This window comes from Schistocerca serialis, chromosome 6 (genome assembly GCF_023864345.2).
Source record: "Schistocerca serialis cubense isolate TAMUIC-IGC-003099 chromosome 6, iqSchSeri2.2, whole genome shotgun sequence".
Lineage (NCBI taxonomy): Eukaryota > Metazoa > Arthropoda > Insecta > Orthoptera > Acrididae > Schistocerca > Schistocerca serialis.
The window spans coordinates 621,403,585-621,416,941 of NC_064643.1; the positions used below are offsets into that span (position 1 = coordinate 621,403,585).

Here is a 13,357-nt window from a genome sequence, read left to right on the forward strand (position 1 = left end):
AAAAAGGAGCTACATTCGTGCAAGTAGCTGAAAACGTGTGGAGATTTCTGTAGGTGATCTTTGTCCAGCAGTGGATGTTCAATCTCTGCAGCTCCTCCTGCTCCTGCTGCTGCTGTTGTGGTGGTTGTTGTTGTTGTTGATGATGATGATGATGATGATGATGATGATGATGATGAATAATTTGAAAAGAAAAGGTATGACTTGAAAACAGAATAGTTAGCCATCTGAGTACTTTTTAGGGGTTTGTTGTTGATTTTTTTGAATACTTCAACACCATATAAATAAGTCCAATTTAAATTATGTCGCTCTGTGTTTTCTGTCTCTTGCGTTATGCTGTGAAAGGATCACATATATATGAACAGCATTTAAGAATAAAATGCACAAGAACCCCGTGTAGTCTTTCACAATTAGTCTGTATGTGCTCGGGATTCATCGAAACATATTCTTTCTGCAGAGATGAGGGGCTCTGTATTAACATAAGCAAATGCAAAATAATGTGCTTAAGTAGGGGGAAATGGTCATCTCTAGTGATTCAGTTCAGCATTGCCATTAAATCACTAGTTAATGTAATATTTTTTTGTATTAATAAATGACTATTCAGGCCAAAGTAAGGTGAGATGACTAGATGACCCTAACAGTGAGAAAACAAATGTCAAACTGATTCTTGGGAGAGTATTGGGGATGAGCAGAGCATCAATAAAGAAAGTCACTCGATTATTGCTCCTCTGTCTTAGATAGATATTGTACCTGACTGGCTGAAGGAACTGAAAAACCATGCAATTTACACAAGGCTTATTTTATTCTATGGTGTTATACAGCACATAAGAAAGTGCTCTAAAATTTCAGGAAAAGATCTTTGCAGACAGCTCTAATAATATCCTACTCTCACATACTGGTATGTGTATCTTGCAGGGATGGTTATGGTAAATTGTAATAGATTTAAGGGAATGTACAAAAGTAAGAAGTCATTCTTCCAGCAAAAGATCTTGAATAAACTGGAAAATGACATTTCAGTGAACATATGCATTAGTACTTTAGGGTTTCCCAGTAAAATACGTAGTTCTTTAATCTGCCATTGAATCACATTCAGGAAGTTCCACAACATTTCATCAAGACAACTGTCTGTCTTCTTCTCATTGTCACTGCTGGGATCTGCTGACTAGGAACTACAGTCGGTATCCAAACTAGAAACACTCTTCTTTTGGAGACTGTATGGGAAATTGCAAATCCATGAGGAAATTGTCAGATGGATGACGGACAGTGTACAACACAATGGAGTGCCCACATAGCAACCAGTTTTGGTTTGTGTTCCAGTCACAGCCACACATGGCAGCAGCTGGTGATCCTCATGTGTCTGGATATTGCTGCCTCGGTTCTTGTCAGATGGCTTTCAGTGTTGTATCGTTCTCAGCAAAAACCTCATACATGCTTAATTTCTACACGCAGTCTTCATACGAAGAAGACCCAAGTGCTGAAACTGACAGTTACCACTCATCTACAGTCTTGGAATGTTTCCTAGATGAAATATTGTGCGACTTTTACTAAATAATATACTGCAGAGTTCAGAACCATATATTTAAAATATATTACTTTCAGCATCTCCTTTGGGTGCCTGTGCTTGGCTTTCTGTTCGCCTCGTGGATGTACATGTTTTATAATGTTTTTATTACTGAAAACAGCTCTTTTTGAGATTTTTAAAATTTCATTTTAATTTTGTTTATTTGAAAACATATTAACTCATTTTAATATATATATATATATTTTGTAGTGCAATTATTTCTACTTGTTCACAATCTCCCCAATATCACTGTTGATTGGTAAAAGATTGTTGCATAGAATATTCATGTGTGAATAGAGTATCTTTCTTTTCTGCTTTCCCAGATATAGTAACTGCTTTTGTTGGTTTTTCAGTATCATCTTTTCTCAGGAGTTAGTTTTCCTGCCATCCTTGCAAGATTTTTCAGCAACAGTTGGGTAGTAAAAGTGAAACCTTCTTATGGACCTATGAGCAATTTATAATGCTTTATCAGTCACACCCAGTCTATTATCGCTATCAGGAGTTTTAGTCATTACTAAATGAATTCAAAATATATTTCTTGATATATCTCTTATTAATAATCAGTGTGCAAATATGCATGATGCTGAGCTGAAAAGATTTAAAATAAAATTTTACAATGAATGTTAGATGATTGGGTTGAAAATCACTGCTCCAGGACTAATTTCATGGATACTCTCCATACACTAAAAAGCACTGATGTTGAGTTCATCATCATCATCATCATCAACATCATCATAATCATCCTCATCATACCCAGAAATGTCTGGTGGAGCAAAACTACTCATCATGTCATGCACAAGGCACTGAATCGTACAATTTAGTGAATAGGAATTCCACACCACTGTAGCAGTATATCGAGAAACAGTTGCTATACCCAATAAAATCCACAACAAAATACTTAGACACTTGAAAGATGACAGCATAAAATTATCCTCAGGTTTTTCAGTCATTGTTTGGCGAGATGGGAATTTTGAATCCAATGACCCAAGAGTATCATTATTCCTATTCTGAAACTGAGAAAAGACCCATATATTGTGACTAATTATCAGCCACTCTTTTTAATGAACAGGCTGTGTAATTTATTTGAAAGAATGGTCAACCAATAACTGTATTGTTGTGTGGAAGCCAGAGAACATTTATCACAATTTCATAGTGGCTTCAGGCACCCCGGTCCACCATACACAAACCGATATGTCTGGAATCTGCAATGTGTAATACTTTCACCCATTGCTATCACCTTTGATCTGCAGAAAGTATATGACATGACCTGGCACCATCACATCCTATCTACACTGCTTGAGGGGGATTCCCGGGTTTGGTTACCCATTTTTAACTAGAATTTCTTATCCCTCTGACAGCTCTGGGTGCAGATGGGTTCACCCCTCAGGTAGCAGCATGAAAATGAAGTTCCTCATGGATTGGTTTTGAATGTAACACTCTTCACCTTAGCAGTCAATTGTATAATGGCCAACATGAGATCAATGGTCTCATCATCACTATATGTGGTCAACCCTTTCCTTATTACAGCTCTCTTATCATTGAGCACTGCAGAGTGGCAACTTCAGGGAGCCATAAACAAAGTACAAAACTGGGCCTTGACTCATGAGTATCATTTTTTTCCCATGAAAACTCATGTCATGCAGAACTTTACCTAGGTAACCAATTACTTGAAGGCATTGAAAATTTTTCATTTTTGGACTTTTATTCAACAAGTTAATACGGTTACCACATGTACATTCAGCTAAAGGCTTAATACCTCCAGATTTCCCAGCAGCACATCCAGAGAAGTAGACTGCACAGTTCTTTTGTGATTCTACAAACCTTTGATCTTATCCTGCCGGGACTATATATGTGTAGCTTACGGATAAACAGAGCTTAGTACATCCTGTTGACCACAGTGGTATGTAGTTGACAACTGGAGCCTTCTGTACAGACTCCTGATGGAACATGGTACCACACCATTGGGGCCAGGCGCCAGTAATTCTTGATGAACAATGTAGTCACAATTTGTCATATACCTGCTTATGTATGTTATTCGTCTCTTTTCCACAAACAATGATTCAGACTGCTTACAAACTGCCCAAAAATAGGTAGACCAGCTTGGGGATGATTGGAAACATGTGCAAGGACCTCCAGCTTCCCCCTCTTGTCTGTTAAGAGTTCCTTCTTGGCACCCCATGTCTTGTGTACCCAGTCCTGTGATTCAGGTGGACCACTTCCACAGACTCCACTATTCTCAGATGTCTATTATGCTCAATTCTCCATGACTATAATAATTTGAAATTGAAAGTTGATGATAGAGTTGATTATGCCTTCGCATACACAAGGAGCTCGAGACATGCTGTCTGCCGAGTGCATGCAGTGTGTGTACTGCAGAGTTGGTAGCCATGTATCAGGCTTTGTAATATATCAAAATTTTCACGGCAAAGAATTTCCAGGTTTTTAGTGACTCCATGAGCTGCTTATAAGGAATATCTCACTGCTAGCCCAGAATTTTTTGGTCACCAACATCCACGGCATAGCATTTGACATCCACAGGTTTGGAATCACCATAACTTTCATATGGACATCAAGCCTCATGGGCATATCAAGAGATGAATTAGCTCATATATTAGCTAAAGAAGCAGCCACAAGAGAAAAACATGAACGACAAGTACCAGGACGGACCTACAATTGCTGCTAAAACATCAAATTATGAAATATTGTGATATGGGGTAGCAGGTTACCACAATCCTCTGCAAGTTGAGAGCAATCAAGGGGACCTCCAAGGCATGGCATATTTCTCTCCAAGTCTCTCAGAAAGATGCCATCATACTGTGGTTACTGCGTATTGGACACAGTAGACTTACCCATGAGTTCTTTTTGCGTCAGGACGACACCCCTCAATGCAGCTGTAGTAGTCATCCCATGATAGCCTGTATCTTGTAGTGTTTGCTCAGCTGACTGATCAGAGATGAGCCATGAAACTGTCTACATCCCTACCAGATAGCAGCAACATAGTCCTATGTTCCCTGAGAGAAAGCGGATATTATAACAAAATTTAAAGTACCTCAATATTTATTGTTGGGCTGATGTGGAGGGAGTGCCTCTCACTGTTCTGTGAGCCCCAAGTGACCTCCACCTGTTTGCTCCCCCTGCGATATCACGCATTTTCAAATTTTTGTGTACATATTTTATTTATCTAACTGTTTAAGCCAATTAACCTTCCAGTCCTCACAAGTTTTCAGTTTGTCACCCCATTTTAGAAACATTGAATCTAAAGATCTTTCTGGTGTAGCCTTCAGTGATCTCGGTATAGGATGCGGGAAGCTCTACCTGTGATTGCTTTCAGTTATGCAGTGGCATCCATTCCCTGTAATCAGCTACAGTTTCTAGTTACTTGGGTTTGTCTTACTTTAAATTGTCTGACTTTAGCTATTGTCACTGTAAATTTTCAACCATGATGATAAGTTCAAATATTATAGAATTGACTTTTTTCCTTTCCTCACTTCACATCATTTTATGTGAATTTCCAGTGAAACAAGGGACTGATACCAAGATGGTTGGTTCATTTGGGGGGAGTGGACCGAATAGCGAGGTCATCTGTCCCACCAAGATGTTCAGTTACTTTAAACTCGTCATCATCATCATCATCATTTTCTTCTTCTTCTTGTTTTTCTTCTCCTCCTCCTCCTCCTCCTCTTTTCTTCTTCTTTGTCTTGTGAATTAAGTTTTAAAACTTCAGATGTTGCCTGTCCACTTAGTCACAGGTTTTCCTACATCTCCTTTACCTGCTGATTAATTGGTTAATGTTAATTTGGAAGTTTTTTGTGTTCATACTAGGTACTGCAGTATCAATTTATTCATAATTCACTTAGTACTATATGTAGCTCATATCATGCTGTTATATGTTCTGCTGTTAACTAATTTCTCATACTTGTCAGAATTTCATTTCAGTAGGTTTTATTTTATGTAAAGATGTCTGCTGTTAACTAATTTCTCATACTTGTCAGAATTTCATTTCTATAGTTTTTATTTTACATAAAGCTCTTTCTGTACTTACCCCGTAGAGGTCATAAATGGGTCTGTATACTCACGTGAAACTCGCCATCTCTGTATACTCAGAGACTCGACTCACGGATCTCTGCCACTGCCCACTGAACTGAAAACTCATTGGTTGAATCTGCTAGAGTCTGTTGTCATGTACAGACAGGTTGTACCAGTGTAGAAAGGTGAGCAAGTACATGAGTTTGCAAGTATAGCCAAGGACTTGTGTAATTGCCATTACAGATGCAACTGTTGGTCATATTGATAAAATGAATGATCAGTTTTTATTTTTATATAGTGTCTTTACGAATATTTTATTTCTGTTCAGAGAATGCCTTAGTAGTTACGTTGACATCACACTCTTTCAGCATGGACTGAGTCTGTGGCAACAGTACAAGGAAACATGACATGGGGGTGAACTGAATTCTCTAAATGGCAATCAATTAGTAAAATTAATGCACAACAGTTTTCGAAAATTTTACAAAAATGAATCATAAGCTACACAGCTCTCTACTAGACCAAAAACGTAAGTTGCCATGACTGAAGAATATCCATAAATTGTGCTTTTTGGTCAGCGGGACATAACAGTAGCATTGTTCTGTGCCTACTTTTCATTTGATGGAGCAAATGTGTTTTCTCATGGTGAAGTTGAAGTACACAAGAATATAATGATTTTGTTTGCAATGGACAAAATTTTTAGGTTTCTCATCTGAGACGTGGACTGTAGCATTGGGCCTTTTGTAGACATCTCTCTTCCTGTAATGGAGCATATTTGCAGTTGTGTGCACTGCATCACTTCATTTTTGTCATACACCCTCCACAGTCTCACACGGCTTCATTAGAGGCCACCACATCTTCACAGTCATTCATTTCACTCTGTCAGTGCTACATTACAACAGCAAGATTGTGCATTCAACTTCTGTACTAAGTCACAACTAGTCTTACATTCCTGCACATTTCAGTAAGAGTGAATGAATGATTTGATGAGTAGGAAGTAATCGCAGCACCACCATTCTCAGACTAGTCATACTTGCAGAACTGCTGTGGGTAGGAAGGAAGCGCTGATGTAACAGTGGCACCTTGATTTATGATGTATGCAACCTTCAACATATACTCTTACTTGCTCTAATTCTGATGTCTTCTACCGAGTCTTTACTGATATGAAGAAGTGTTGAAAGAAACAAAGCATTAAAGCGAGAAACATAGATGATATAAAACTGGTCTTGTTTATTGCCTTGTTTTATTTCTTAACATGTCATACACAGTGCCACAAAAACTTCCAAATCTAGCTAGTCTTACATCTGCAAGAATAATGGAAGTTTCTGGACGGAACAATATGTAAATAAGAGAAAAGTGGCCAATCACCTATTGTGGAGTGATTTGTGGAACATAGAAATGTAAGCAAAACAGCTCTTTCTCTAGTGGAAGTATGCACATAGACACCAAAAGTACACTTGCCATGGCCATGGGAGTGTAAGTTTGGGAGTCGGTGTGCTTGTTTGTGTGAATGTGTGTACTTTTATTAGAGAAAGAGCAAGAGTTTGAAAGCTAGTGTGAATATGATTTTCTGGTATGTTCATCTGTGCTCCAAGTCCACTAGAGGTGAGTGGCTTGCCTTTCTCTTGTACTACATATATTTTCACATCTAGCACTTCTTATTATTTCAGCTAATGCAAAGGATGAAACTTGTTCCAAACATGTTTCCCGCAGTGACACTGTTAGGTATTGGATGCTTGCCCCAGAAAGATATGGCTTTGATCTTAGTTTAGAAATATTAACATTAAATTATTTACAGACCTGTTTCAGGTGATGAAGTGCACAGTTCAGATCATCATCTTTTTTATGCAATATTTTGCACTATCTGTATTTTTAAAACACAGTCCGTTGATGTTTTGATATATTTGTGTGTACATTGTTCCCAATGTTTCAGTGTTGTTGATACAGATATTAAAAAGATTGGATGATGTTGGACACTTTTGTCATACTGTTTTATTTATTAAAACGTTATCAGTTCTTGTTAAAGCTGCATTTATGATAAACTTTGGTATCTCATATATGCATCTTATGAGATTTCATTAACTTATCTGTACTTAGTTATCCTGTAGACCATTGCCTGGTATGAGAGAAAAATGTAAGGTGCGCAGTGATTCAAAATCTAATAAACTGAACGATAGTTAGAATAGTAGCAATTTTGATATACTCTTAATTTGACTTCATTTTCTAGGACAAAGAGGTGTCTTGGTTCTAACCTATTTTTTGTTATGTGGAATAATTTTAAACTGCTGCAGTCACTTTTTACTAATAAATTATTAGCACAATGCCTTTCGGCAGTATGCTGCCATCATCAGGTGCATTATACAGTTACTTATACATCAGCTGATAGGTTATGTACCTTAGCTGTGTGTGCCAGTGGGGTTAAGAATAGAAAAATAAACCTGTGTGGAAGGATAAATCTGTTACAGTGTGTACATTATGTAAATAGCATGATTAGGTAATATACATTAATATGTTTACTTACATCTTTGTTGTCGATTTCATTTTCTGGCACACACAGCACAGTAACAGGTAAATCACAACTTAGTATTTTCACAAACATCTGTTTACAACTCTCCAAAGAGTTTTAAAATCTAAAATAAACTACTTACACTTTCAAAGACTGTTTACAACTTTCAAGAGAGCTATAAAAGCTAAGCTAAACTACTTACAGTTTCAAAGACAGTAATATATACCTGTAGTAAAGATGAAAATGTTTATTTACATGTATTGGCAATATGGAGGACGTTTCAAGGATACTTAATGAAAACTATTCTGTCAGTGAAATAAACATTTAATGTTGGAGAAGTTTTTGAAGAAGTTAAAATTATTACTTTCAAGCTTATCATTTAATAATACAACTCCATGTGTTGTGCAATGAATGAAGATTCCCAGTTCTTCATATAAGTCCATTTGGTGTCCCTTATCCTTTTTATGTAATATATGAAGATCATTCGCAGTATCATGGAATGGGTGGCCTGTGTCTTTTATGTGAGTAGCTGTTGCTGAGCTATTGTAATTATTAGTGTGGTAAGCATTTATGTGTTCATTATATCTTGTTTGGAAGTCTCTCCCAGTATGGCTTATATAAAGGGATCTGCAGGTATTACATACTATTTTATAGATGCCTGATTGTGAGTGTTTATCAGTCTGTGTGTGTATATTGTGTCTCAGTGTGTGTTGCAGTTTGTTGTGTGGTGTAAAGGCAATGGGCTAATAAAATATTGGTAAAAGGTGACTGCAGCAGTATAAAATTATTCCACATAATCTTTTAATACAGTTGCAGACCACAAACATCCATATAACATGGATAAATTTAAATAAATAGTTTTTGTTGTTTCATAAAACACAAATTTCTGTCTAGGTTTTACTACGAGTTTCTTCTGTCAAATGAAAGAACTGTTGCACAGGAAGTACGTAGTGAATACGTTGATACAATGAGCAAGATATATTATTCATATTTCAAATCATATTCATCACGTATAATGAAACTTCAGTATGATGAATGTGCTACTAAAGATGACCTTATGGGCATTGAAGATACAGGACCAAAAGGTTTATTTTATAAAACGTCACTGAAAAATAAAGGTACTGTATTCACCATTGGAAATCGTGGTGATGTGCTGACCTCTCATTTGGAAGCTCCTATTATTGTACCACATGCAGCTCAAAAAAACGAAAATAAGGTAAGAATAGTGTGTGATATAATGCTGACACAATATTGGCAAGGAGTAGTTGTTAATTCACCTCTCATTTGTTTCAGTACCCGTTTGAGGCCCTCTTTCGTAGTGAACAGTATTGTCTAGTTGACAATGCATGCCGGGAATATTTATTCTTGACAGAATTCTTCATGGTAAAAGGAAGCCATGCCTTAGACCTCTTTGATCAGATTATGGCAAAAACACTTAATCTGCTTGTTGTAGGTATCAGAACATAGATCCATTTTATTTCTTTTTTTTACACTTAATTGTACTGGTTTATAAAGTTGTGCTCTTTTGTGTTTGAAGAAAGTAAATATTTGGGACTATTATGTACACAACAGAAACGAGATTGCTCACATTGCAAAGGAAATGTTTCTAGTGTCGTGTTAATGTATGGCTGCATTTTTATCTTAAAATATACCCCATGCTGCGGCAAGATTCATAAAAATCTGTGAACTAAGTGGGAGTGGACAAGCAATTTATTACAGACATGTGCTTGTGCTATGTCAGAGAATATATTCAGCTGATGGTGATACCCTGTGAAGTACCTTAATTCTGTCAACTGCTTAAAACATTTCTGAATGCCATTTTCCATAAGGCTATATAGGAGCTGTGCCATTTTTACTTTTTGACTCCATGCAAGAACGTATATGATGTAAAACTGTTCATCCACTGGTACTGAGTTAATTGATTTTTAGGAAACTTGCTATAGTGTAAGAGCACAGTTAAAAGTCAAGATACAGTTACACACTAATATGCCAAGAAAAATAGTTCCTTAGCAATGCAAAAGGTCTGGTTTGTTTTGTAATGAGGCAGTGTCTATAAATCTGATGGCTGGAAAAAGGTATTTTGTTACATGTTCTTCATATAAAAAGAGACAAGCACAAAATGCTGTTTAGCCTAGGTGCAGTGGTGTCAAATTGAAAATTTCAGGTAACTTCCAAGTAAAGGAGAAACACTATATACAGTTGGCTTGTTTTACTAATCTGATTAAATAGTGTGTGTTACTTCTAATACAAGAAATCTTCTGTAGGGTGGATAGTTGCTAATGATATCAGTGATAAGATTCGCTGGTGACATTGCAATTCTCAGTGAAAGAATCACAGGAACTGTTGAATGAAGTAAACTCTCCAGTGAGCACACACTGTGGATTGAGAATAAACCAAAGAAAAGTGAAAGTAATGAGGAGTAACGGAAAAAATATTAGGTATAAACTTAACATCAAAATTAGTGAATTCTGCTACCTTGCAAGGAAAATAACACATGGTGGATGAAGCTAGAAAGACGTAAAAAGCAGACTAGCACAGGGAGAGATGGTATTACCAGCCACGCCAAGTCTACTAATATCCAAGTCATTTTTATTTGATGAAGAAATTTCTGAGAAAGAATGTCTGAGCAAAGCATTGCATTTTAGTGAATCATATACTGAGGAGAAACCAGAAAAGGAGAACTGAAGTGGTTGAGATGTGATGTTATAGAAGGATATTGAAAATTAGGTTGACTGATAAAAAAGATAAGGAATGGGAAGGTTCTCTGCAGAATGAACAAAGAAAGTAACATATTGAAAACACTGCTGAAAAGAAGGGACAGGATAATACGTCACGTGTTATGGTATGAGAATAACTTCCACGATTCTAGGGGGTCCTGTAGAGGGTAAAAACTGTCATGGAAGACTGATATTGGAATACATCCTGCAAGTAATTGAGGGTGAAGGGTGGAAGTGCTACTTTGAGATGGAGAGGTTGGTACAGGAGAAGAATTTGTGGCGTGCCACATCAAACCAGTCAGGAAACTAAGACTAAAGCAAAAGTTGCTATTGAGGTCAAGCATTGACTAATTTAAGAAAATAGCTTTTTGTGGCAACATTCTTCAGTACATACTTATGTGTAAGCAATGTGGTACTTTATTTATGAGTAGTTAGCTGAATTATGTCATGGAGACACTACAGAGTCACAGAACTTACGTGTGGCACCAGAGATTTTTTTGATGTCTGTGATGGTGGAACATTTGTAGCAAAGCTGATTTTGTAGCTGCTGGATAACTCAACTTACTTTCTGTAGCCTTTCAGCATGAAAGGCTTATTTCCATGCTCCACTAAGAGAATAGCCACTGTCCCACTTAAAACTGTTGTTGCACATTTCGACTTCAACAGATTATCTGATAACATAATGCCAGTAGTTAGATGCATAGGTTAAGATTTTTGTTTGGTTCGGGGATCACAGAGAAATTCAGTGCTAAAGACTCTGGTCCATAGATCAAACAGTTTAAGACAAGGAGAGCCTTACCAAAGAATTATAACAGCTACAAACAGGTTTCCAAAGAAGTGGGTGCTCTGATCATTAATTTTCAGTGGACATTGCAGTCAAAATCGAGGATGTCTAAGAAAAAGAGAAACCAAGAATCACTTATCTGCTTGATACTGGCCCAATATCCAGAAAGGCCAGTATACTCCTATGGACACAAGGCATCTAGTGTATTTTTCTCCTGTCAGTGAAGATAAAAGGTCCTCTTTGTAATGGTAAAAATGATCTAGGACTCCAGAAGTGGAGAATGTACCACTTTCTTTGCAAATGTGGCTTTTCTTACTTGGGACAGACTATTACAACAGTCGAGGAGAGATGCAGGGAACATCAACAGCACATCTAAGACAACTAAGTACATCAACCGTCACCGAACAGTACCTCAAATATAATCATGAAGTGAAATGTGATGAGATTAGTATTGTGGTGCAAGCACCAAGTTTTGGGTACATCATAATTAAGGACCCTATCAAAATAAAGATGCTGGGAGACTTTAATAAACAGGGATCAAGGTTACAATTTACACAAGGCTTGTGGTCCTGCCCTCAATTTACTAAGTTCCTATCATCCATCACATCGCCAGAGCTGGGAAATGATGAGAGAACATGTGATCCACGGAATATCAGTGCAGGCTCAAAAAAAAAAGGGGGGGGGGGGGGGCAGGGAACCATCGAAGGGTTTAGTGGATGTCAGAGGTCTTAACTCACTATCATCTGTAAATAGTGGTGCAAGCCCAACAACAGGTCATAGTCTGGTTGCAGTCCAGGTAGCGAGTACACATAACAGCGTAACTGACAGCACCTGAAGAAGAGAAGATGACTGGGTCAGTAATAAAAATACTATGCACAAAATGGAAACAACAACTCGGCAGAATGTCCAGAAATGTAGCCAGTTTCACTTTTAATTCCCTGTGAGGATTGTCAAGTAAATTTTGTATTTATGTCGTGGAAGAATGTGTTAGGACAAATATGGTATACTTCTTGGTATTTTCTACTAACATATTATGATGTCTGTAATTTCTAGCATGGGATACAGTTACACACTGAAAAATAATTCTTTGGTTTTTGCCCTACTTTCACATTAAAATACCTCAATATCATATTGTACCTGCAACAGAATTCTCTGTTATTTATCAGTTTCTGTACCGATGTGAAAAGTTATTGCATTTCCTCATTAGAAAGCTTGTTGGTACCTAGGCCTGAATCACTTCAGTGGATTGTCTTCTTTTGGAAATGTCTTGTTATTCCTGAGTTGAGATATCTCCAATGTCATTAATATTGTCTTTAACTTTCTTGTTTACTGTAAAGCCTATACTTCAAGCTTCTGTAAATGATATACAGCAATCCAGTTAATCTAATGATATATAATAATTTCTTCTGACTAGATAAGTACTTTCCAATAAAGCTGGAGAGAGAGAGAGAGTGTGTGTGTGTGTGTGTGTGTCATCAAGTTACAAAACTGACCTGTACCAAATTTAAAACAGGAGTGGTCTAAAAAAGTCCCTAAAAGTATCTGGGCATGGAATATTCACTTAACTAGACACCAGCTTGATACATCTGTGTTGAAATAGTTTCTCCAACTTTCCTTGAAAAGTATTTACTGTATTTCAAACATTTCTATTATTTAATGTACAGCATTTGGATAAAACTGTGAAAAGTCGCATAGATTTCTTGGCTACATAAAACAAGACTGTTATCTCAGATGAGTTTTGACAGTTAAATTCAAAATTTCATAACTGT

At 37.0% G+C, this 13,357-nt stretch overlaps 1 protein-coding gene across 2 annotated transcripts in view; it reads left to right on the forward strand.

The window, feature by feature from the left end:
• LOC126483895 (vacuolar protein sorting-associated protein 52 homolog) overlaps nucleotides 1-13,357 on the forward strand; it is a 134,791-nt gene that overhangs the window by 49,574 nt on the left and 71,860 nt on the right. For both annotated transcript variants that reach the window (XM_050107162.1, XM_050107161.1), the window contains exons 6-7: nucleotides 8,982-9,303; nucleotides 9,381-9,536. In XM_050107162.1, the coding sequence (XP_049963119.1) occupies nucleotides 8,982-9,303; nucleotides 9,381-9,536 (478 nt within the window). The remainder of the gene's footprint in view (nucleotides 1-8,981; nucleotides 9,304-9,380; nucleotides 9,537-13,357) is intronic.